At 42.6% G+C, this 25,341-nt stretch overlaps 1 protein-coding gene and 1 long non-coding RNA gene across 4 annotated transcripts; one reads left to right on the forward strand and one right to left on the reverse strand.

The window, feature by feature from the left end:
* Positions 1-5,979: 5,979 nt before the first annotated feature.
* On the reverse strand, positions 5,980-23,964 carry LOC122762681. 3 transcript variants are annotated; one of them, XR_006358749.1, is made up of 7 exons: positions 23,846-23,964; positions 21,818-21,850; positions 14,577-14,601; positions 14,094-14,174; positions 12,017-12,194; positions 7,257-7,403; positions 5,980-7,101 (listed from the first exon to the last, which is right to left on the reverse strand). It is a non-coding gene; the product is annotated as an uncharacterized LOC122762681 (long non-coding RNA). The 3 variants fall into 3 exon arrangements; XR_006358748.1 differs by having other exon boundaries at positions 5,980-7,403; XR_006358750.1 differs by lacking the exon at positions 12,017-12,194 and having other exon boundaries at positions 5,980-7,403.
* On the forward strand, positions 17,753-25,335 carry ccdc80 (coiled-coil domain containing 80). The gene is made up of 7 exons (XM_044017876.1): positions 17,753-18,949; positions 19,135-19,332; positions 19,574-20,085; positions 20,787-21,140; positions 21,627-21,783; positions 23,878-24,014; positions 24,966-25,335. Exons 1-7 carry the CDS (start codon positions 18,316-18,318, stop codon positions 25,143-25,145), a joined length of 2,172 nt encoding a protein of 723 aa, XP_043873811.1. The 5' UTR covers positions 17,753-18,315; the 3' UTR covers positions 25,146-25,335.
* The last annotated feature ends 6 nt before the right edge of the window (positions 25,336-25,341 follow it).

The raw sequence follows: 25,341 nt of genomic DNA on the forward strand, positions 1-25,341 counted from the left end.
CATCGACGATCTGAGGCTGAACTCGCCGACATCAAAGTGAAACTTTCACAAGCGGCGTGACGTCACGTTACCGCGGTGACACGCAGGCGCCGTGACCTCTGACCCCGCCTCTGAGGCCACAATAACACAGAGAGTTTGACTGAGGCCGGAGTGTGACGCAATATTCTGCTTCAACAACAAAACTCATCATTTAACATCCACTGAGTGTCTTTAAAATGAGAATAACCATCATCGAGGAGGAAAGGATGAATTCTAACGCGTCATAATTCAGTCTTCAAAACCTTTCAAGGAAAAGACCTTGAAAACCTGAAAGGCCCTTTTCTCTCCCACTCTCTCGCTCTCTCAGTCTCTGGCGAGAGGAAAACGCTCCAAAAGAAAGTCACATATTTCTAAATGAAAGGCCGCTCGCAAACAACAAGGCTGCAATCATGTCTCTGTGAAAGAGCGCGCTGACCTTTGACCTCACATTTCTCTTCAAGGCAAGAAAAGGGAGCGAGCGAGGGGAGAAAGAGAAAAGCTCTGCTTGTCACCTTTCCTTCCTAACATGGAACCCTCGCGATCTCAGCTCCTTCTGCTTCCAGGGTCGAGTCAACGTTTATCTGTGCATCCGTCCGTCATCCGTCCGTCATCCGTCCGTCATCCATCCGTCCGTCCTTCCGTCCTCTGCAGGTATTTGAGCAGGAATTAGCCGCTCACACCAAAGCGTTGTTTCCCACGCCGAACAGCGAGGGGTTAACAGAGCAGCGTAGGAGTAGTTTCGATCCGTCAGGTAGGTCAGGTTTCTATGAGCATACCTGTGTGTGTGTGTGTGTGTGTGTGTGTGTGTGTCCACGTGTGTGTACATGCTGCAGCAGCTTCTTGTGCGACGCCTCCAATCGTTCGTCATGTGACTGACACACAGACGGAGAAACACGCCGCCACTTCTGCTTCTGTGAGCGACCAATCAGAGCCTGCGGTTCACCGCGGATCACAGACCGAGTGCAGGGACGTCGACGCACGCCGGTGGCTCCGCCCCTCGCTGAAGTCCACGCTTTTTAAAAGCTTTTCCGGAAATGAAGACGTACGCCAGGCCTGTATGTGGCGCTGTAACGCCGCGACACTGAGCGGGAGAAGACGTGAAATCAGTGTCATCTCACTGTGAGACAGGAAAGTGAAGTGTGTAAACCACTCACTCTCACACACCAAAGCCCACAGAGAAAAGCAGTGATTTAAGCTGCTGCTCTGCTGCCTCGTGTGGTCACTCTGTGTCACTGAGGTCAATCCAAGAAACAGACATTAGAACTCAGTGATGGAGGCAGCAGTGTGTGTGTGTGTGTGTCTCACACTGAGATAAAGACGAGGACGTTGTTCTTTAGAGTCTCTGTGATTCAGGCTCTGAGCAGCAGGGGGCGCTCACACGGCTCATCACGACTGCACTGTAAAAATCACTCCCTCACTTTAACGCGGTCAATAATCCAGTGAGTTTACTTCATTCCACAGATTCTTAAATCACAGCGTCAGATAATTTTTTTATCAGGAGTTACAACTGTATGAGGTCATGACACACACACGCACACACACGCACACACACGCACGCGCACGCACGCACGCGTACACACACACGCGCACGCACACACACACCTTGTTTAATCCCTGTCATGGCGGGTGGCTGTGCAGGCGGATGCTGTTTAAACAGAGCGGGCCCTTGATGTGGGGGCCTCCAGGGGCCAGTGTGTGTGTGTGTGTGTCTTTGGGCTATGGGAACAATGGTCCTTCAGAATGTGAGGTCACTGGTTCGCTGACCCCTGGTAAATAAGAGCCATGTTCTGGCATTCCAGGCCTGATTGGCACTTTGAGTCTGCAGAGAAACTCAAAGGAGACACAGGAAATGTGACCAGTGTAATTGGTTATATATTAGCCCAGCTCTCTCTCTCACTCTCTCTGTCTCTCTGTCTGTCTCTCTCGCTCTCTGTCTGTCTGTCTCGCTGTCTGTCTGTCTGTCTCTCTGTCTCTCTGTCTCTCCCTCTCTCCCTCCCCCCCAAAAACATTTAAATGATGGAACATTCTTCAGTGACACTTAGGTGGATGTGGGGCCAGGATTCCACCGACGTCTGAGAGACAGCGAGGGGGGGAGGAAGAAGAGAGACAAGGTTAGAAAATGATTTGAAGCAAATAAAATATATAAATTACACAGGGTGAATAATTACAACAATAACAATAATAACAATAATAACAAAAATAACAAAAAGTAATAATGCACCTGCACTAAAACACATGAAAGGAAATAAAGATTCCATTGAAATAAAGGTCACATCAGTAGCTTGACCTTTGACCTGGGGAGATTGGTTGCAGTTCATGAAGACTTCATGTCTCTGTCTCACTGTCAGGTTTTCACACACTGACAACTCCTTCTGCACGTATATATACATATACTACTATATGTATATATGTGTATTTATATACATATACTACTATATGTATATATGTGTGTTTATATACATATAGTAGTATATGTATATATGTGTATATATACATATAGTAGTATATGTATATATGTGTATTTATATACATACAGTAGTATATGTATATATGTGTATATATACATATAGTAGTATATGTATATATGTGTATTTATATACATATACTACTATATGTATATATGTGTATCTATACAAATAGCAGTATATGTATATATATCTATACATATAGCAGTATATGTATAGATATATATACATATACTGCTATATGTATATATATATGAAGTATAAAGTGCAGCTTTAATGCTGTAACACAGAGAAACGGTGTGTGTGTGTGTGTGTGTGTGTGTGTGTGTGCGCGCGTGCAGCCATCAGTTACCCATTCATTCCATTCATCCATTCATACACTGGTCATATAGAGATGAGAATGTGGGTGGAGTCACAGCAACCACACACACACACACACAGATTCAGTGTTCAGTTCAGTATAAACACTCAGTGAATGAATGAATAAATGAGTGGATGAGTCGCTCCACAGACATTTCCTTCATCTGTTCACTTTCACGCTGATTCACATCCTGAGCTGCTTTTTCTGTTTTCACCACAAGAACCTCCAGCGTTCTAGAACGTTCCTGATCGTTCCTGATCGTTCCTGACCGTTCCTGAATGTTCTGAATGTTCTGAATGTTCTGAATGTTCCTGAATGTTCTGAATGTTCCTGAATGTTCCTGAACGTCCTACGCTGAGGTGAAGGCACAGACGTGTCAGTGGACACCATCGTCTTCATTAACGACCTGTGTCTTCATCGTCTTCATCGTCTTCTCTAACAAACATAAAGAGACACTTCAGGTTTGTGAGCAAGTGGCATCATCAGTGCAACACCTGGAACACCTTCATCCTGTCACAACTACATTTCATCCTTTCACAATTACAATTCATCCAGTCACAACCACATTTCATCCTGTCACAATCACCTGTCAGTCACAATTCATCCAGTCACAATCATATGTCATCCCGTCACCATCACCTGTCAGTCACAATTCACCCTGTCACACTCTTTTTTTTTATCTTACAGCAGATTCAGACGTCGTCCGAGTGAAATTAATAATGTGAACAGACAAAGATTTTTCCACAGCAGCTCATTGGAAATTTGATGAAAGGTGAAATTATTATTTTTCTCCTCCTGATGAATGAATGAGTTTTCCGCTCCAGGTCAAAAACAAACTACTGTGGATCAACAGCGCCCACTGGTGGCCACATGTTATTAAAGACACCATTCAAATTGACACAGTAAAGTTTGCAGTGTTTAAGAACAAGAGTAAAATATGCAGCACTGCCATCTGCAGGCCACAGAGAGTCAACACAGTGTGCGTGTGTGTGTTCGTTGTCTGTCATAAACACTGACCTTGTCAGGACTGGTACTCTTCATGGAAACCAAAACCTGGTCCTACTGAGGCAGAACTTCATTTCTGAGGTACAGGTTAAATTTAGAGTTAGTTAGTTAGTTAACTGGTTGTGGTTAAGGTTAGTGATCAGACTTTTGTCAATGCAGAGAAACGAGAGGAAAATACAGTCCATTGATATTTTAACACAAAAACACTCAAGAATTAAGAAAAGACAAAAACAGTCAGAAATTTGAAACTTTCTGTTCATTCGGACCAATTTTCCCCATGTTGGTTATAAATTAATGTAATTATCCTGGTAATCCAGCAGGTAGCAGTGTTGTATCATAAACCGCAAGTGGAAGCCTCTTCCTTCAGATAATATTGAAAAACAATTCATTTGTTATATTCAGGAATGATTAATTATTAATTTATTTAAATTGAAAAATAACTGTTAATATGGATGAGACATATTTAGCACTTAACTTCCTGTCACAATTCATCCAGTCACAACCACATTGCATTCTGTCACAATCACCCGTCAGTCACAATTCATCCTGTCACAATCATATACATATATACATATATAAAATCAATCCACTGTAATTAAAAACATGTTTTTAGGGAGTGGACATTTTTGCACCTAAGGTGACGAACGTCATTCCTTTTTCTTTTTCTTTTTTTTTAAACGCATGGCAGTTCATTTTAGCTGTGACTGACAGGTGATGATGTCACATGATTTATGAGACACAATTGGACAACAAATGTCCAGATGTCGTCACAGCGTCGCTGCAGGAAACAAACATCAGCTGCCATGAGACTGTGGTCGCTTCATATCTGCAGGAAGTTACGTCACTGTCTGTCCTTCTGTCTGTCTGTCTGTCTGTCTGTCTGTGTGAGAGTCCTGATGTAAGCTGACGTCAGTGGAAATACTGAGAGGACAGACCGTGTGTGTGTGTGTGTGTGTGTCTCAGCTGCAGAAGCGGAATGTTGGAGTCAAAGATCTCCTAGGACGGAGGCTCAGGTAGCTGACAGACAGACAGACAGATGGACAGACAGACAGACGGATGGACAGACAGGAAGCAGGAAAGCTGTTGGTCACATTAGCTTCAGTCAGACACTCAACGTGAATTCTGTGGACACCTCAGCTTTCATTTGTGTTTTCATAATTCAGTTTACAACACAAAAACTAACATATCTATATACAGTCCTGGTTTGTTTATGTATTACATTATGTTTTACTCGTATATAGTCCATGTTCTGTTGAATCTGGACAGATATATTTGGTCTGTAAACACCAGACCAACCTCAAATAGAAAAGAAAATAGAAACTTGACTGAAAATGGAGTAAAACCTGGAGGTTTTCCTCTCACCTCCTCCTCCTCCTCCTCTTCCTCTTGTATCTCAGTGTTAAACTCTTTCCTAATCTCAACAGTTCCCGTCTGCGTTGTTCCTGAGAGACGCAGATGAAAGGCCAGGAAATGACTGGGACCGGGAATCACCCTCATGAAATCCACCCGCAACAATCTTGAACCTTTACAGTTTCACAGAAAACTGACCTGGAGTGGAAAATGTTCTGGACTGGATCCACGATCAAGACGGTTTAGCAAAAATCCAAGGACTGACGGGGAAGGATCTCTTTATTGTTTTTCTATCTCATTTTTCTTGTTTCCATTAAGTCTCATTTTGCTTCTCAAGGTCTTTTCTTGCTCATTTTTTGGAGTCTGAGATCATGTTTCAGTCTTTTTGTGTGAAACCGCCATGTGTTTAAAAAAAAAGAAAAAAAGAATGACGTTCATCACCTTAGGTGCAAAAATGTCCACTCCCTCAACACTGATATTCTGTTTTCAATTACAGTGACTTGATTTTACATATATGTATATATATATACACATGTGTATATATATATACGTGTATGTATATGTACTGTTTATGGAATATCGACATCAGTCTGACACAGACTGCGCCTGCGTCTCTACGCCACAATTTGACTAATATCTGAGTCAAAAACAGAATAAACAAAGCAAAACGTGGACACTTTGTACTTTTGGAAGGACGTGTCCGCCGAGGTTTACATTCCTGACCTGGAAATCTTCAGTTCCATTCAAACTAAGATGAGAGTCTGCTTACCTGAGCTCATATCCTATTCCACTCCATTCCAGTAGGTGGCAGTGGTGGCAGAAAGAGTCATGTCTGTGACATTGAATCCGTTAAAGGTTCTGGACTTGTTGGTTCATCTCGTCTCCAGTGCTGCCTCAAAAAAACAGACACCCAAGATCGTCCACATCTTCTTCGATCACCATTTCACAAGCAAACCAAAAATCCTGCGCCACCATCTGGACAGGAAAGGAATGATCACTGGGATAAATGATCAAAGTAAATGTGCTACACATGTAACATAGAACAGTTATTTCAGGAGACGTGGGTTGATGGTGAAATTGATGTCATACAGACCTCAGAGACTCATGAACACGGCTTCAAGTTTCTTCTACCAACACTAGATTTGCATCTCACACATTTACATCTGGTGCTTTATGAATAAATGAATGATTTATTGCCTCAAAAGGGAATTTGTCATGCAGTGAGAGCATGAAAAACATAAAAAACATGACTGCACTACACAAGAGACAAATTTTGTGGGACAGATTGGTGATACCCGTGTGGACACTTTATATGACATCTATATATCTATACGACGTCTTTCATAGCATGTTAATAAATCCATTCAGCAGCCGTCGGCTCATGTTGCCTCTGAGACGTCTTCAGAAAAGATCAATGGCCACGTGGTTCACATTACGGATTATGTTTCCCACATGCCCTCCTGCACTGATGAATCCCATCCCTGTGGTTTCCTTCCCTCAGGAGGCATCGGACATTCTTCTACAACCAAGTCTTCATGGCGTCATCATCAACTGGTTCAGCTGTGACTGAGTTCAGGAGCTGCTGGCTGATGGCACCTCCACTCACAGGTCAGATTCTGGCGTTCTTTGTAGAGTTGACGTCCTGGATCAGATCTACTGTCATTGTCCTTTCACTGTCCCATTTTCAGTGCTTCTCTAAATGTGTCCTTCCAACCCAAGGAATGAAGATTCCAAAGATGGGATTCTTCTCAGCCAGACCTGTTCCAGGTGAACGTCACCACCTTTGTTGGCCACGTAGACCTCGGTCTGTGAAGGAGCCAACCCTTGATTGGGTATTTTCAGAGAATCTGTAGACGTCGACCAGCCAAAGACCACGTCCTCGTCCCTCGGGGAAGGTTCTTGCTGCAAACATAGAGGATCAGAGTTGGATACTTCCTGATGAACGTCAGGCTCGGGCCCTGTGCCATAAAACACACGTCTGACATACGATTACAATATAAAATCACAGATTAGTGAATTTACAGGTTTTTTCCAAAAAGAAAACACAGCGGTCTCACCTTCTTTAACGTCCTGGTCGACCTGGAGTTGAACCCACTGCTCGGGAAAGTTGTGCCGAAGCCAAATGTACTATAAACATTTAGGTACCAGGTTGTGGAGGCTTCAAACGTCCAGTAATTCAATTTAAAGAGCAGACCAATATTTTCCTGTGGGTAGAAATATGTAACTATCCAGTTACTCGGTACATGACTGTCAGTGTTTAAGGCCATAAAAAGAGCTGTTGAACAGCGACTGTGGTTCAGTTTCTCCGTGGTCTTTGGCTGCACATGAAGTTCTGACAGCTGACCTTGTGCATGTGTGTGTTTTCACAGGTGCTTCTGTGAGCATTTGCTGCTTAAACTCTTCCCATGAGATGGATCTTTTATAAGATCTTTAACCGGGTATTAAGAGACGTCTGTTCAGCCTCCACCCGACATCACAGAGGCTTGGTTGCCCCGGTTTCATCAGAGCTGTTGCCCACAGATGGATGGGCGGGGACAGACTTGGCACTGAGGCAAGTGGACATTCTCAAGGACTCGATCTGTGCTCGGGTAAGAGGGCAAACATTCTCATCCTTGAGCCTTCTAAAGTAAACTGGACCACCAGGTTTGACTGGGTCTCAGGTCGATGTGCAGCAGACAGGAAGTCAACACAGAGACTCCTTCTACTTCCTGAGATAAGTGAGGGAGCTATGATCTCTGAGTGGAGACGTATCTTGGTCCAAAACAGACCTGGAGCGGTGAGAGAGATAAAGGTTTTGCTCTGGATACGCCCGATCCCGACACACAACCCCGGCCTTTTCAAGCCTCAGCAAAGGAGATGTTTAAAAACACTGCTGGCTCTGTTCTCATTTGAAAGCTCTGACACAGTTACCCTCATTCATTTCCCCACTGTTGCACATTTTACATTTTATGTTTATAATATTTGATTGTATTGCTGCTATGTTAAAACAATTTCCCCTTGGGGATAAATAAAGTATTTCTATTCTATTCTATTGGTTCTTGTTTGGCAGCCAACAGATTTTTAGCCTTGGCCAGAAATCCTATAGAGCTCCAGACGGCACAAAAATTAACGGATCAGTGCTGGATTCAACTTGTCAGAGTTCACTTTAAATCCACGGACATCGGTCATTATATCGCAAATCTCCACAGACTGAATATATCTGATCCTTGTAACGCGCTGAGGTGTAGATGATGTTATTCCAGACCTGCAGTATCCATACGTTCAACGCTGGAGTCTACCAGCTAAAGATTGTACATTGCTGTCCCCGGAAGGCTAAGTGTGGCTTTAGCATAACAATAGCATTAGCAATGGGAAGTGTAACACAAATGACAGCTGTGTTAACATTGCTATGCATCCTCTGTGAGGATAATGTTCTCCTGTTAGCCCATTAGCCCGTCTCCAACAATGTCCACCATCTCCACTTTTATGATGAAAACAGCCGAAGAAGAGACGAGTTGTCCGACATATTGACTAGTGGGGCCAGAGGGGGGCGCTACCTTGGTTGTGTGACATCACTACTGTGATATGCTATCATGTTTCTTTGTTAATCTTACTCTGATAAAACGGAACGGTCCAGGGGTGAGAATCACAGGTTACCTCACGATATACCTTCAGATGAATATTATGACACCCGTCCAGACCGGACTGGACCCTAGTGAGTTTATGCTCCTCTTCCTGTGACCACAGACAGTCGTGTGAGTGAATGTCCAGAAGGGACTCGGTTTAGAATGTGACTGTTACCATTGGACCTGGATCATGAGCGACTCCCCGGGCACTTGGGGAGTTTTTTGGCCCAGTAGCTGCAGCATTCAGGGGGAATGTTTTTCTAAAGCCTGACTGTGGAATGCACTGTTCAAACACTATGGAGCTGCCCACACACTGTACTGTGTTCCCTTCACATGCTGACTGAAAACATCAGCGCTGCCTGCACCTCACCTCGCGTACAAACTCCATTTCATTCACTGGCTCAAACGTGTCCAGTGTCTGTAAAAGGAAATACATGCATGAGCATAAATATTCATGCACCACTGTAAAAGTGTCAGAAAGTGAGCTGCACGCTCTGCTGCATCATCCCACAGCTTTTTCTCATGGACGTCGTTGCTGCTGCTTTAGTTTTAGGAGACGTTCACTCAGTCAAAAACTTCTCCAGATTAAATAAAACCTCTCATTCAGAGCAAAACAACTCTTAAAGCATGATCCAATCATTTTACTGGGTGTTTGTGAAATGTAGCATGCACCGTTAGCCCAGAGAATCAGCCTGAAACACAAGAAACACAAATCCACCAAACAAAAAGGCTCTCTAAATAGAGTCAATGCCCTTTTAGGTTTACGATGTCTTTAAGAACATGTTTCACGTCTTTATCTCACTGTGAGACAGACTTTTATAAACCACTCACTCTCCCACACCAAACCCCAGAGAGAAAACTAGTGATTTTAGCTCACAGGGACACAGGAGCTGCTGGTCATCTGCTGCCTCGTGTGGTCACTTTGTGTCACTAAGTTAAGTCTTAATTAAACATTTCAAATTTGAACATTTGAACTTAGTGATGGAGGCAGCAGTGAATCAACAACACCTGTGTGCTGTGATGTTAAAATCACTGATTTTCTCTATGAGCTTTGGTGTGGGAGAGTGAGTGAGTGAGCGGTTTACTAACTGTCTGTCTGACAGTGAAGATAAAGACGTGATCATGTTCTCAAGACATCGGAGACTTAAACGGACGCAGTCTCAATCAGCAACCTCACTTAAAACACCCTTAACAATCTTAAGTATTTTAAGATGTCAATATAAGACAGGATTCTCATGTTATGGTGTTTTCTGATCTGCGCGTGTGTGTGTGTGTGTGTGTGTGTGTGTGTGTGTGTGTGTGTGGTCATTTGATACTGAATGTGTAACATTTCAAATATGCAGTTTTTTTTATCTCTTCATTCTTTCTGTGGTTTTATTTTCAGTCTCAACCTGAATCTCTTCCAAAAATTCCCTGGACAGAATCCAGACGCTGCTTCGACTTCGACTCACTCTCGCTTTATTCTGAAAATTCCCTGACCTTTGACCTGCAGCTAATTTATCTAAACAATAAAGGGAGTCCAAAAAAAAAAGGACATTTCCTGCTAAATTCCTTCACAGACCTCACACGTTTATTAAAGATGTTTATGAACAATAAACCTGCTGCTGTCGTCGTCATCTGTGCTTAATCAGACAACTTTGTCCTCCTGACAGGGATCATGGGATGTGTATATTGAAACGCTGTAATCTACGCGTGTACACTGACTTTCTCATCATATAGATTGTGCGTTTGTTTCCTGCAGAGAAGCCAGGATCACATTCATGTTTGGATTTTTCACTCTCTTTGTTCAGGTCCTGCAGCAGCATCTGCAGCGATGACTCACTTTCCACATGTGAAGCATTATAACAAACGTTATCATCAGCGTTTAGTTTGTTGTTCCGTGTGAAGCGCTCATCGTCGCATAAATCAGTGATGTCAGCTCGTCACGTGACTGATGCACGGAAATAAATCTAATTAAAAAACATAACTGAGGTCTCGTTGTGTTTTGGTTGGTAGTGCAGGTGAGATAAAGCAGAGAACGTGACACTGATTTTATGATGTCAGTCTTGTGTGAAGTGGCTGAAACGTGTTTTTCTCTGTATCTCTGTTGGCACCAGGATCAAAACCTGGGACTCACTGTGTGGTACATGGATCCACGCCCAAGATAAATCCACCAGCGTTCTTTTCCTCGTCTCTGTTTTCTAAAACAATGTGACGCAGGAATGTGCTGCTGAGTCTGAGGATGCAGATCAGTGCAGTGATCGTCCTTCACCACAAACTGCTGTTTCACTCCAACATTAGCCTCTGCGCTCTCACCGTTACTTAGCTTACAGACAATATTGGTGATGGGATCGATCGATCGATCTGTCTGTCTGTCTGTCTGTCTGTCTGTCTGTCTATCGTACCTTGTAAAATATAGCATAAAGAGAGCCAAATGTTAGCTAGAAGTTGCTAGCAGCATTTATCCATCTATCAAAAAGCAGAAAGTTAGCTAAAACATGCTAACAGCATATCTCTATTATCTATAGAGTTAGCTTTAAGTTAGCTAAAACATGCTAACAGCATATATCGATCATCTATATATTTAAATATCTATCAAAAAGTTAGTTTTGCTAACAACATCTATCTAAAATACAGCAAAAATGTTGGTTTATCTTAACGTTAACAAAAAATTAGCTAAAAGTGAATAGCAGCATTTATCGTTCTATCTTAGCTAGTTTGCTAAGTTTGCTAAACATTGACTTTGCTAACAGAATCTATCTATGTACAACAAAAAGTTAGTTTAAAGTTATCCAAACATTAGCTAAATAATGCTAACACATGCTAATTATATCTAAAAAAACAGCATGTATGCAAACTATATCAAAAAACATCATATATGCTAACAAATGCAAACTACGATCTAAAAAAACAGCATATATGCTAACTATAATCTAAAAAAACAGCAAAAGTTAGCTAAAAGATGACTTTGCTAACAGTGCCTATCTGTCTGTCTGTCAGTTAAAAACAATCTTAAAGTGAACCATAAATTAGATTAGATTAGATTAGATTAGATTGGTAGCATTCTCTCTCTGAACAGAGACAATGTGAGCTTTAAATCAAAGTCTGAGTTTGTGTCTCTCATGTTTAAATGTTTAAAGAGTTCAATAAAGAACCAGAGCAGAAAAGTGGTGAATGGATTCTTCAATGAAGGCGTTTGCTCAGCTAAGTAGCCTCTAAGTGTGTTCACCCACCTGGGTGTATATGAGGATGATTGCGTTCATGTGTTCATGCCTGGATTACAGCAGCGTGCTCATTCATCATGTCAGCATAGTGGGAGTCTTTGACGGGGACAGACTGTGAGTGAGTCACAGTCCCTCAGGACTGGACCACAGCGCTGCAGCTAATCACACAAACATGTGGGACTTGTTTCTGTGGAACATGAACAGAGAAATGAGAGGCTGAAAAATGACACTTTAAAGCCGTTAACTGGCTCAATCACATGGTTACACGTCTTGCTTACACGTCTAATAAATGTTCTTTTAATTTTCTGTGTGTGTGGCATCAAATATGAAATCAGATAATTATGTCCTCTGTGATTTAGGGCGCATATAAATAACTTATCAAGCTATCTATGGCTGAAAGATAGCTTAGAGTTTACTAAAAGTTGACACAGCTAACATCTAGCGCTCTAAAATACAGCAAAAATGTATCTTAGCGACAACAAAAATCTATCTATAATACAGCAGGAAGTTAGCTTAAAGTTAGCTAAAAGATGCTAACAGCATATATCTGTCCATCCATAGATATATTTTAAAAAATACAGCAAAGAGTTAGCTATAAAGGTGACATTGCTATCTATCTATCTATCTATCTATCTATCTATCTATCGAAGCTAAGCTACGACTAAAAGATAGCTTAGAGTTAGCCAAAGCTTTACTTAAAGTTGAAATTGCTAACATCTATCTAAGACAGCAAAAATTAGCTTGGATTTAGCTGTACGTCTGCTAAAAGTTGACACTGCTAACACCTAGCGCTCTAAAATACAGCTAAAAGTTGCAAACAGCATCTTTCCATCTATCTGCCTGTTAGCCAAACATTAGCACAGACTGGTTTCTGTGGAACATGACAGACAAATGAAAGGCTGAAAACTGTGAATTTAAAGCTTGTAACTGGATGAATCACACAGTCACAAAGGTCTGAGTATGAAGTGTTCTGTGTGTGATTTATGGCGTAAATAAATATCTTCGATTTACCCTCATTCCCTCAGATGTTTTCAGACGCTTGAATTTACTGAGTGAAAACAGTCAAACATACGTCAGTGTTGCACATAATTACACTGTAAAAACGTTTGTTTATAACAGTTTACCATTAGCTGTTTAACTGAGCTGAAGCCTGGAGCTCATATTTAAAGGTTAGCTGTGTATTCATGAGTATGTTTATGTAAACGTACAAATGTTCTAATGTAAAAATCATTTGGTTTTTGGAGTTACAGTTAGAGGAACCTCACAGGCCCTAACATAGGATTCCAAGATGGCTGCCACTCATATAAACACAGCTACACCTCTCATTTACATCCACGGGATATAAAAGGTGGAGATGAAGAAGATCTGTGTCTTAAACTCAAATGATCTGGGGGCCAGTGAGCGTCTAGTTTGGTCTGTCAGGGGCCGGCCAAGTGAAAAAAACTTTAACTAAACAGTTAAATCCTTATGTAGAGTTACTTCTTACTTCCTGCTCCTTTAAAGTGAATTTGAACGTAGACTCAAGGAAGTTGTTACTGCTTTAACCGCCTCATAAATACCTCATTATTGCTGCCTTGTGCTTGGTTCTTCATCTGTAATTGTTCTCCAAATCACACGTACGTGACTAACTAAACCCCGTCTTTGCTTTTTAAAAGCGTGTTTTAACCCTCGGCGGTGAAATAAAAGGTTTAAATATAGCGCGTGTGAAGTCGTGTTCGGCTCAAACAGACGAGAAAAGAACAAAAGAAGCTGAAGTCTGTCTTTTATAAACGCCTGCGCGTCGCTTCTCGTTTCCTGCTGAGCTCGTCTAAACGGTGACACGTGAGAATCACGCGGTTGTTTTTGGTCGGATGTAAACGCGGCGCTGTTGAGTTCTTCCACGCTGGAGAAGCTGCGGGTGGGCGTGGTCGAGAATCTGCTTCACTGACAAACAGCAGACACTAAAACATGTTTTGTTTTAGTCTCACTCTCTGAGCCCAGGCTCGACCGATGAAACGGTAGATGAGCTCAGGGGTCAAGGGGCAAGGTCGAGGGTCGCGGTGTTTATGAACACTGCTGCAGACGCACCGAGTCAACAAAAACTCACCGGGGTCAGGAGGTCACCGCGGAGTAAGACGGCGTTGTCCAAACAGCGTCTCGCTTTTCCACCGTGACGACCTACGATCAGCTGATGAGACAAAAACAGAGAAATGATGTGGATTAAAACGTGGTTGTGTCCTCTGAAGACGATCTTTTTTTACAGGACCTTTTGAGCTGGAACTCTTTAAGCTTCAACTGTCAGTTAAATCTCTGTCGACTTTCAGACGTGGAAAAAGTCTTTGAACAGAACATGTGAGACACAGATGCCTTCAAGACACAACTCAACCCGGTTTCATGTTACACAAAGTATTTTCTATTTGATACACAGAGTATTTTCTATTTGACACACAAAGTATTTTCTATTTGACACACACATCTAAAGCATCCACAAATAAAGGTTGAGAAACATTCTGATGCATCGATAATTGTTTCATCATGGAATCATAAACAAATTCATTATAACTGAGTAGTTTTTCCAAGAAAGTCTTACCTCTAAAGTTGAATCCAGTTCAATTCTGTGACAAAGAAAGAAAGAAAGAAAGAAGTTTATCAAGTGAATGCTAACTTTTAGTTCTACTATTCAATGCTAACAAAAGCTAGTTTGTCACTGCAGTGCTAGCAACAGCTACTGCATGAATGCTAACAACAGTTAGTCAATCAACTCAGATAGTGAATTCAGTTTCAATTTAATACATTTCAGGTCACTGCTAACAACAGCAAGTTCCTGAATCCAATGGTAACAACAGCTAGTCTATCAATTCAGTGCTAAAAAACAGCTAGTTTGCTAAACATGATAGCAAAAACCAAACATCACTAACAACAGCTAGTTCATCTATTCAGTGCTAACAATAGCAAGTTTTTCTCAAGTCAGTGCTAACAGCAGCTAGTTCATCAAGTTAAATCAGTTTCAATTCAGTACAATTTAAGTCAATTACAACAGCTACCTTTGTCAAGTGAATGCTAACAAAAGATAGTTTATCAAAACAGCTCATTCATCAATTGAATGCTAACAAAAGCAAGGTTTTTTTTCAATGCTAACAACAACATCTAGTCTGTCAATTCAGTGCTAGCAACAGCTACTGTATCAGATCAGTGCTAATAACAGCTGGTTTGACAGTTGAATGCTAACAGTAGCTGATGCATCGGTTCACTTGTTTCATTAAAATGCTTTTAATTCCACTTCAGATTCCAGTTCTGTTCTGATTTTTTAAAACAAGACGTAAATTAGCATAAACTCAACACTGTAGTAACATTAAAAACTCGTAAATGACTGGATTGAAACGACTTTTTGTTCATGATAATCCTGTCTTTTAATTTCATGAGTGTGTATTGTAATTTTGTTTTATGTCTCTATGACGTCACCGCTCAGTGGATCCACGAGTGTAAATTAAGATTAGATTTATATTTATGTGTGTGATTAAAAGGCCGTTATTTCTTCATTTGTGGCTTCAGCGTCTTCTGTTTCTTGTAAACTGGGAGTTTTTGTTTCTGACTCGCCGACATTTACTGTTTAGTTTAATGTCTTTCAGCTGGAACTCTGCCCCCGGTGCATTGTGGGATGAAATCATGTTCCCTTTGATTCAGTCTGTTTTCCATTGTTAGCGCACGCTCAGAGTCACAGTCTTTAAAAGTCCAGAAACACCGGCGGCCGCTCGTCGTCTGTTTGACGCGGAGGTCAGAGGTCAGTGTCACTAACATGTGCTGAAGTCTCTGACCCACTCTCTGGCTCCGTCAGTGGAAAAGTCAGCGCTGCGTGTCGTGGGCACAGTGATGTACTTTTGCAGATAGTCTAATTACAGGCACTTTTTCTGTGCACTCATGCAGTCATCACTAATGTGATCATCACGGGCCAGGGCAGGACGCATGAAAACCAACCGCTGTCTCCACAGACACACAGACACACATACATACATGAGCTAACAACACAGTGCTTTAAACACTTCGCGTTAATGAGGAAACATAAGGAAACAGAACAATCCCTCACATCAACTAATTCAATTCACCTGAATAATCACCACCACAATCTAAAATCTTAGTATTATATCTGAAGACTAAGTTCACTGTTTTAAATCAGTGTTAGACAGCTGTTTATAGACTGCAAACTGACATTTACCTTGTATTATAAACTCACTCACTCTCCCACACCAAAGCTCACAGAGAAAACCAGTGATTTTAACATCACACACACAGGAGTCGTTGATCCACTGCTGCCTCCATCACTAAGTTCTAATGTCTTATTTTGTCACTTCAGTGTTTGAAATCCTGTGTTCAGATTGACCTCAGTGACACAAAGTGACCACACGAGGCAGCAGAGGACCAGCAGCTCCTGTGTCACAGTGAGCTAAAATCACTGAGGTTGGGGTTTGGTGTGGGAGAGTGAGTGGTTTACAGACTTCAGCTTCCTGTTGGAAGAGTCTGTCTGACAGTGAGATAAAGACGTGAACGTGTTCTTAACATATCGTACGTCAGTATCTTTCATAAAACATGAACTTTCCCTTTAAATGTTTCAGTGGAGGAAACTTTCCTGTGAAAAACCTCTGATTGTTTTCAGCACTCGTTTGCCTGAAGCTGACCAGGAATGTTTATTAATTCCAGCTGCATCGATATCAAATATCACCGTCAGCTCACACACGCACAAACAAAGGGAAGAGAATTTGAATCTACATGTAGATGCAGCAGCAGTGAAAGGTGCAGTTTATTCTGAGCAGCTGTGGATGTGGATGTGGTTCAGAGCCACGGCTTCACTCCTCTGTACTTAGGCTGTAATTACAAGCCGGAGAGGAGGAGAAAGAACGAGTCGTCATAAACGAGCAAAGACGCTCGTGGTATTTTAGTCCAACACAGTTTCACTTTTCTCTCTCGACAGTAAACAAGTTTCTATAAACAATGACTATCAGTTTTAAAAGGTCCAGTGTGTGAGGATGAGCGACCTCTAATGGTGAGTGTGCAGATCACATCATGATTCAGCAAATCAGGGAGCTAAAATGTCACGTTAATTTCAACAGAAACGATGTCACGTGTTTGTTTTCTCGGTTTCTTAATCCTCTGTGGATTATCTGTCATTACGTTCACTGAAAAAAAAAGTTACCAAATTTACAAAACTACCAAAAATGGATAAAAGTCAAATTGACAACTTGTTTACTTTAGTTTGAAGAACTTCATTTTATTATAAACTATTCGAACTTCAGTCAAAAATCTCTTTATGTCTCTTAGTAATTTAAATAAGGAACTTTTTTTTTACCACCATTTTCTTCTTTTTTTCAGTGAAATCATCGCAGTTGTTCTTTTTACATCAAAACTTCCAGATGTTTTTTTTTAAGTTCACGATCGTTTGTGTTTAACGTCCTAACTTTTGTCATAAAGTGAAGAATCAACAGCGTGATATTTTACAGTGTGAGATCAGGAGGGAACATGAGGTGGTCAGGAGGAGGAGCCAGGGAGGAGGTGTGTTTATTTGTGGGCGTGTCTTTGAACCTGACACTGAGCGTGATTGTGGTCATACAGATTCCCGGTAGTGAATTTAGTTTACAGGAGGCAGCAAAGTTTCATGTGTTATTTTAAACCTGAACCAGAGTCATGTTCTGGCCTGAGTAACACTTCCTGCTCACTCACTGAGGAGGAGGAGGAGGAGGAGGAGGAGGAGCATCAGACTCACTGTGAACTGACAGACTGTCAGACCTGGGGCAGCTCCTGGAGTCCGGAGGCTGAGGTTTGTGTTCGGACATTTCTGGGAAAAGCTCCAGCGCTGACTTTTGCCAAAGAGGAGAACCTGAAGAAGAAGCTGCTGCTGCTGCTCAGATTCTGCTCAGGTTTCCAGTCTGACTCACATTCCAGGAGTTTTCCTCCTCTCTTTCTTCTTCTTCGTGCGCGCTCTCAGTTTTTTGGGGAATAAAAAATCTCTGAGGATTATCTGGTTCCTGGAGTTGTGGAGTTGTGGAGATGTGACGTGGTGCAGAACCTTCACAGAGGATCTTCAGTCTCCTGGGATTTAACATGAAAACGTTTCTTCTGATGAGATGAAGTTCTGGATCTAACGAGTTTTTTCACGCACAGACTTTGGTGAAGAGAATTCTCTGAGCAGGAGAAAATGCTCTGAAGCTTCATCCTCATCTGGAATTAACTGATCGATTGATTGAGCGCAAATGCGCTAAGGACGCGCTGGGGTCTCGGATCCTCTGGATCTTCTCTGTCCTGTCCTCAGTGAGTCTCAGCTCTGTTCTCTCAGCAGAATGAAGGCGTGTGTTGTGTGTGTGGTCTTCATATGTGTCCTGACCTGGACGGGGGACGCGGACAGACGGGTGCGACTGCACCGACGCGCACGGCTGGGACTTTTGGACAAAGAGCGCATCTCAGGACGCGTGCGCGCCGGGTTTAGTTCCGCCATCGCGGTGCACAGTCCCGGCAGGGACGTTGATGTGCAGGCTGATGAGAGTGTTCCAGTTCTGCAGGTCAGGAGTACAAGGGGTCAGGGCCTGGTGCCAAGGAGAGGGGTGGCCAGACAATCTGGTTTCCCCGTGCAGCAGGATGAGGGAACTCCAGCAGGACCCAGAGCCAGGGTGAGCCGGATGCCCAGCAGTGCCGGGTCACCAAACCTGCTGGCCAGTTTTGCAGGCAAGAACCGGGTGTTGGTGATCTCAGCTCCTCACGACTCGGACGGGTACTACCGCCTCATGATGACTCTCCTGAAACCGGACGTGTACTGTGAGCTCGCCGAGAGACACGTCCACCAGATTGTGATGTTTCACCAGGAGGGCGAGATGGGAGGGAAGGTGAGGAGGATCACCACAGAGGGAAAGGTGATGGAGGAGCCACTGGACACGGCACTCATCCCCAGACTCATGAGCTTCCTCAAGATGGAGAAAGGTAAGAAGTACGAGGTTCTTGAAGGACATGATGGTCACAAGATGCTCAGGTGACCAGGAACCATGACCTACCTGAGCTTTTTGTAGGACATCACACACCTCACACTCAAAGGCTCAGGACGGTCCTGGTTCCTGGTCAGAGAAACACTGTCCTAACCTGACGACTGATGTTCTGATGACCTTCAGGGAAGTTTGGGATGGTGCTGCTGAGGAAGACCCTGCAGGTGGAGGAGAGGTATCCCTACCCCGTGAGGCTGGAGGCCGTGTACGAGGTCATCGATCAGTCGCCCATGAGGAAGCTGGAGAAGCTGCGGCAGAAGGGCTTCGTCCAGAAGTGCAAAGGAGCAGGAGTGGAAGGTCAAGTGGAGGAGGGAACACTAGCAGGTGAGAGTGTTGGGTTTTCTTTACCGCCACAGGAGAAGTTTCCTTTTCCCTTTCTGTCACATTACTCGATTAGTTACTTTTTTCAGCTTTTCTCGGGTAAACTGATGGACCTCGTCTGCCCTCTAGTGGATACACATTTAAATGAATAAATGTGTTCTCCTGTATACTAAAATATTTCCCACACAAGAGTTCTTATTATGACAACATGGCAAACAGTTTGGTAATATTTGTGTCTGTGTAGAAACACCTTTACAACGAAAACCAGGGAAGAAGATCCTGAGAAAGCCCACACCATCAACAACAACAACCACCACTACAACTGCTACCACCACAACAACTACACGTCCAACCACCACAACCCGGCCCACCACCACAACCACAACCAGAGCTACAACAACAACAACCAGAGCTACAACAACAACAACCAGAGCTACGACAACAACAACAACCAGAGCTACGACAACCACCACCAAACCCACCACTACCAGAAGAACCACCACTACCACGACAAGAAGACCCACCACCACGACCACCACCCAGAGACCAACCAGAGCCCACACCACAGCCGCGTGGCTCCCAGTCCCCAGAACCACCGTGGATCAGTACTACGACAGCCACAGAGAGAGGGAGCGGTACCCGGCCAGAACCACCCCGGCTGGAGACAACCGCACCAACAAGGAAATCAGCCGCAAGCTAGTTCCTGCTAAACCTTCCAAGATCAAACCAACCAAGAAGAAGAACGGAGGAGAGAAGGTATTTCACTCATAGAGAAGCTTTTTACCAGATGAGAACAAATCCCTGTCAGCCCAGACTGTCCCAGGATTCACTGAGGACCAGAAAAAGCATCCAAACATCCAAAACCACACTTTTAAAAATAGTAAACACAACATTTAGCCAAAGAAGACATCAGAAAATAAACAGAACTTCTTAATTCTGAAATGTCTTCAGCAGCAGTGATTCCTAAAGACTGGGTCGGGACCCACCAGTGGATCAGGGAACATTTTTTGGGGTCTTGTTCTGAAACAAAATTTAAAACAAGTCAGAATTCTGTTCCCCCCCCACACCCCCCACAATTCTGAGATTAAGAGTGTGGAGATTAATTCTGAGATTAAATACAATTCTGACTTCAATCTCAGAATTAGGGCCACATGTGATAATTGTTTTTGTTTTCTTCTTTTTTTGTAAGAGATCAAATTCTGACAGTAATCTCTGATTTTTCTGAGATTATCGTCAGATTTCAATATAATTACCTTTTTGAATTACTTAATTTCTGTGGGGAAAAAATCTGATGATGTTGAGATAAATCCTGATAAATTCTGAGGGTGAAGGTGTTGAGATTAAATCTGAGATTAATCTCAGTTTTCTGACTTCTTCTCTTTATCTGTGACTAAAACATGACTTTTGACTTCTTTATTCTCTTGAAATTAAGCGATAACACGCTTTAATGTGCGCAGGTGTTGAATAACGAGCACGAGGACCGGTACGAGCCGAGCAAGCCAACGGTGAGCGATCCTGAGGAGGCGGAGACCGCCCCTCCCGACGCCAGTCCCACCAAGAAGGTCAAGGTCAAACAGAACAAGCTGGACAAGAAGAAGAAGAAGGCGGACAAGGCTGTGAAGAAGGGAGAGAGGAGAGGGAAGGCGGGGAAGGAAGGAAAGATCGGAGCCAAGAAAAATGTCAAGAAGCCGCTGAAGTATCCAGAACCAGAGGAGCTCCCGAAACCCACGAAGAGGCCGACGACGCCTCCTCCTCCGAAAGGATCCCTGGAATCTTTCCTGGATTATTTTGAGAACAGGAGGCGGCTGCTGGTGAGAGCATGACCTCACACTCACGGTCGCTCTGGTTCTGGTACGAGGAACAGTCAGACGAGATCACTGCTAATACTCATAATATATGTTAGCATACTGCTAGTTAGCTTAGTGTGGCATATGTATATGTATTATATTAAGAATCTGAAAATTGAGACTAAAGGGTTAAATATCTCAGAGCTGAACGCCGCAGCAGCAGCAGAATCAGCAGCAGCAGCAGCAGCAGCAGTAGCAGCAGGACAAGTTTGTTTTAGCACAGAAGTGAAAAAAAGTCCAAACATTTCCACATCTGGAAAAGACGTGTATTTTTAGATTCCTGTGAGCGTTGAAGCAGCAGAATTCTCGACTTTCCTGTGGTTTTTCTTTCTAATAATCAGTGTTTGTGATGAAATCACAGTCTGATCACAGCTGTGAGCTCCGTCCTTCTGCTGCAGGTTAATGCAGACATCACTGTGTGTGTGTGTGTGTGTGTGTGTGTGCGTGCAGCTGGTGACGTCTCCCAGTGAGGACGACAGGATGTACGCTCAGCAGAAAGACGAGTATCTGGAGTCTGTGTGTGAGATGGCCATCAGGAAGGTGTCCATCATCACCATCTTTGGTTCCCTCACCAACTCCACCATGAAGATCGACCACTACCAGCTGGGTGAGTGAGTGAGTGAGTGAGTGAGTGAGTTCACCTGTTCGTGCTGATGGTTTGTGGCTCACAGAGTCTGTAAAACAAGATGTTTGGCACAAAAACAAAGAGTCATTTATAAAACATTGAATAAAAGGCTGTTACAAATTCATTTTAATCAGATTAGATTAGTGTCTTATTACAAAAGATAAAACGGTAAAATATAAGCATTTTGATATATAAATATAAATATTGTCATACGCTGTGACAATGAGAAAATCAGTGATTTTAGCTCGCAGACACACAGGAGCTGCTGGTCCTCTGCTGCCTCATGTGGTCACTTTGTGTCACTGACTTTAAATCAGAATGAAGGATTTCAAATGCCAAATTTTACAAAGTTAGAACTTAGTGATGGAGGCAGCAGTGGATCAACTACTCCTGTGTGTGTGATGTTGAATCACTGGTTTTCTCTCTGGGCTTTGGTGTGGGAGAGTGAGTGGTTTTATCAAACGATTATTTTAAGCAGGTGTAGAGTTTATGTGGCAGCTTCTTCATCTTTTGGATGAAGTCAGAGGTGAACACATGTTTGTCTTCCTCTGTCCTGGTTTCACTGTCCTCCGTCCACAACGTCAGACTCAGCCAAAGCCACGGGATTGTGTTGTTGCTGGTGCTGGTGCAGGTGAAGACAGACAGGCAGGCAGACAGACAGGCAGACATCAACGTTTCCTTTCATATTAGGATCAAACGTTCACTCAGGTCCTGTTTGGATTTAGGTGAACAAAGGTCAAAGGTTAAACAGTGACCTCACGAAAGGACCTCTTGAACACACTTGAAACCGTTACACACACACACACACAGGACATTCTGTCTGGTCCTCACATATTTTTAAAGACTTTTTGAGGGTAAAGACCTGGTTTTAGGGTTAGAATTAGTTCTAGGTTTAGACACTTACTTGTGATAGTTAAGGTAAGGGGCCTTACCTAGTTAAGTTTAGGACTGAGATTTGAACTGTGGTCATGGTTAGTCATTAACTGGTTATGGGTAAGGTTAGTGTTAGTTATTAACTGGTTATGGTTAGTGTTAGTTATTAACTGGTTAAGGTTAGTCATTAACTGGTTATGGTTAAGGTTAGTCATTAACTGGTTAAGGTTAGTGTTAATTAACTGGTTATGGTTAGTTTAACTGGTTATAGTCATTAAGTTAGTTAACTGGTTATGGTTAGTGTTAGTCATTAACTGGTTAAGGTTAGTGTTAGCCATTAACTGGTTATGGTTAAGGTTAGTCATTAACTGGTTATGGTTAGTGTTAGTCATTAACTGGTTATGGTTAAGGTTAGTGTTAGTCATTAACTGGTTATGGTTATGGTTAAGGTTAGTGATCAGGCTTTATTTAGTTTGTCCAAAGTGTGAGGACATTTTGTTTGTCCTCACAATGTTAAAGGGACATTTTTGGTTGTAAAGACCTGGTTTTAGGGTTGAATTTGACGTAAAGGTTAAAGTAATGTGTGTGTGTGTGTGTGTGTGTGTGTGCACAGAGGGCGTGGTAATCAAAGGTCCTCCCTCTCTGGCTCGTGTATAAATGACGTTGAATAAAAGTGTCTCTGTGTGTTTTTATTCTGCTCTTGGCTGCACAGTCTGTCTTAAAGGTGTAGTTCAGGTTTATTTTGAGGTTCTGACACAAATAAAACACTGATGTCACAGCGGTCAGAGACCAAGCCGACACACACACACACACACACTTCACAAAAGACTCAGAAAATCCACATCAGCTGAAGTCTGTGATATCTGAAGAACAGCAAATGACCACTCACTCTCCCACACCAAAGCCCACAGAGAAAAGCAGTGATTTTAACAGCACACAGGAGTTGTTGATCCACTGCTGCCTCCATCGCTAAGTTCTAATGTCTGATTTTAATGAAGTCAGCTTTTAAACTATTTCATTTAGGCTGAACTCAGTGACACAAAGTGACCACACGAGGCAGCAGAGGACCAGCAGCTCCTGTTTCTCTGTGAGCTAAAATCACTGGTTTTCACTGATGAGGTTTGCTGTGTAGTTATATATATAAATATATAAGATACACAGTCATACTCACAGAATGTGACCGCCGTCTCCTCTGGTCTGCAGAGAAGGACAAAGCGATGAAGGGTCTGCGGCAGGAGGACCTGGTGAACCAGGACCTGATCACAGAGCTGAGGAAAGAGTTCAGTATGACACACGACGACTTCTACATGGTCCTCACTGACACCGACATGAATGTCAAGGTAACGCACGCGTCTGAACCACTTCCTGTCAGAATATAGTCACGTGACACACACACACACACACGTTCTACTGTACTCACACAACAACAACACAAGTCATGTGAATGTTTCCTGGTTTCTTTGCTTCATAAAAACAACGAAATCATTCAAACTCAATCCTTTTGTGTTTGTGGACAAAAACAAAGACATTGATTAACGGAGACAATAATTAACAATGAGAATAAACCTTCTCTGAAACAGATAAAACACTTTTAATCTCATTTCTTCACAGGTTTCTGTTAATTCTCCTGTAAAAAAGCACAGTTCTGGTGTTTTTTTGGTCTCATATTCACTTGTTCACCCTCCGTCTGCTCGTCTCTGTGGACGCAGACAGGACCTCGCGAAAAACCCACACAACGCCACCTTTTCCATGACACCTCTGTGTGTGTGTGTGTGTGTGTGTGTGGGACACTGTTTTTGGACACTTTGGTCAAAGAGCTCAGTGTTCTCGTCTCCGCAGAGGGCGGGACACTCAGTGGGCGTGGCCAAGAGACAGAAGTGAGACGAGGGGCAGATTCAGGAAAAACATTACCACATTCATTCATTCACTCATTCATTCATTTCCTAAATAAAGTGAAAATGGAAGTTAATCAGAAAAACCTTCAGCATGGGTCAAAGGTCACACAGAAATTTTTTTTTATGAGAAATGCATCTTTTTTTTTACAGAAACAAAAAAACACTAAATAACTTTTCTTTAATAAGATGAAGCTTTAATTAGCAGTAACGAGAGAAAACAACATTATTTTCTCATTTTTACTTTATTATCCTCTGAGTTAAGGTATAAAAAGAAAATTTTAAACAAAAATCACTCAAAATCAAAGTTTTGTCCAGTTTTGACCTCTGACCTGGAAGTGCTGAGTCCAGATAAAACTCAAAAGTGTAAAAATGACAATGTGTGTGTGTGTGTGTCAGCAATCCTACGAAGTCCCGATCGCGATGAAGGCCGTGTTTGACTACGTGGACACGTTCTCGTCTCGGATAGGAGAGATGGAGCAGCAGAAGCGAGACGGCGTCGTCTGTAAGAAGGAGGACAAACCCAGATCTCTGGAGAACTTCCTGTCCAGGTCAGATGAGGGGGGCGGGGCCAAATGAGCTTCTGTTGCTTGTTTGAAGTTCAGAGTTTTTAGTTCTGATGTAAATGAAACGCAGAAAAAGATTGAAGTCGTTTAAAGAGACGTAAAAACAATCTTATCGGATTGATGACGGTTTATATGGTAGATACTAGAGACACCACGATATGATATTATCACGATATTCAAGTCACAATACGATACTGTCATGATATTCA

This window comes from Solea senegalensis, unplaced genomic scaffold (assembly GCF_019176455.1).
Source record: "Solea senegalensis isolate Sse05_10M unplaced genomic scaffold, IFAPA_SoseM_1 scf7180000015965, whole genome shotgun sequence".
Taxonomy (NCBI): domain Eukaryota; kingdom Metazoa; phylum Chordata; class Actinopteri; order Pleuronectiformes; family Soleidae; genus Solea; species Solea senegalensis.

What these genes read in the sequence shown, in the direction of transcription:
- ccdc80 (XM_044017876.1), top strand. Translation starts at nt 18,316, where the DNA reads ATGAAGGCGTGTGTTGTGTGTGTGGTCTTCATATGTGTCCTGACCTGG. An exon ending in GGAGGAGGGAACACTAGCAG is followed by an intron (nt 19,333 to 19,573) that starts GTGAGAGTGTTG and finishes GTGTCTGTGTAG; the next exon opens with AAACACCTTTACAACGAAAA. An exon ending in GATCGACCACTACCAGCTGG is followed by an intron (nt 21,784 to 23,877) that starts GTGAGTGAGTGA and finishes TCTGGTCTGCAG; the next exon opens with AGAAGGACAAAGCGATGAAG.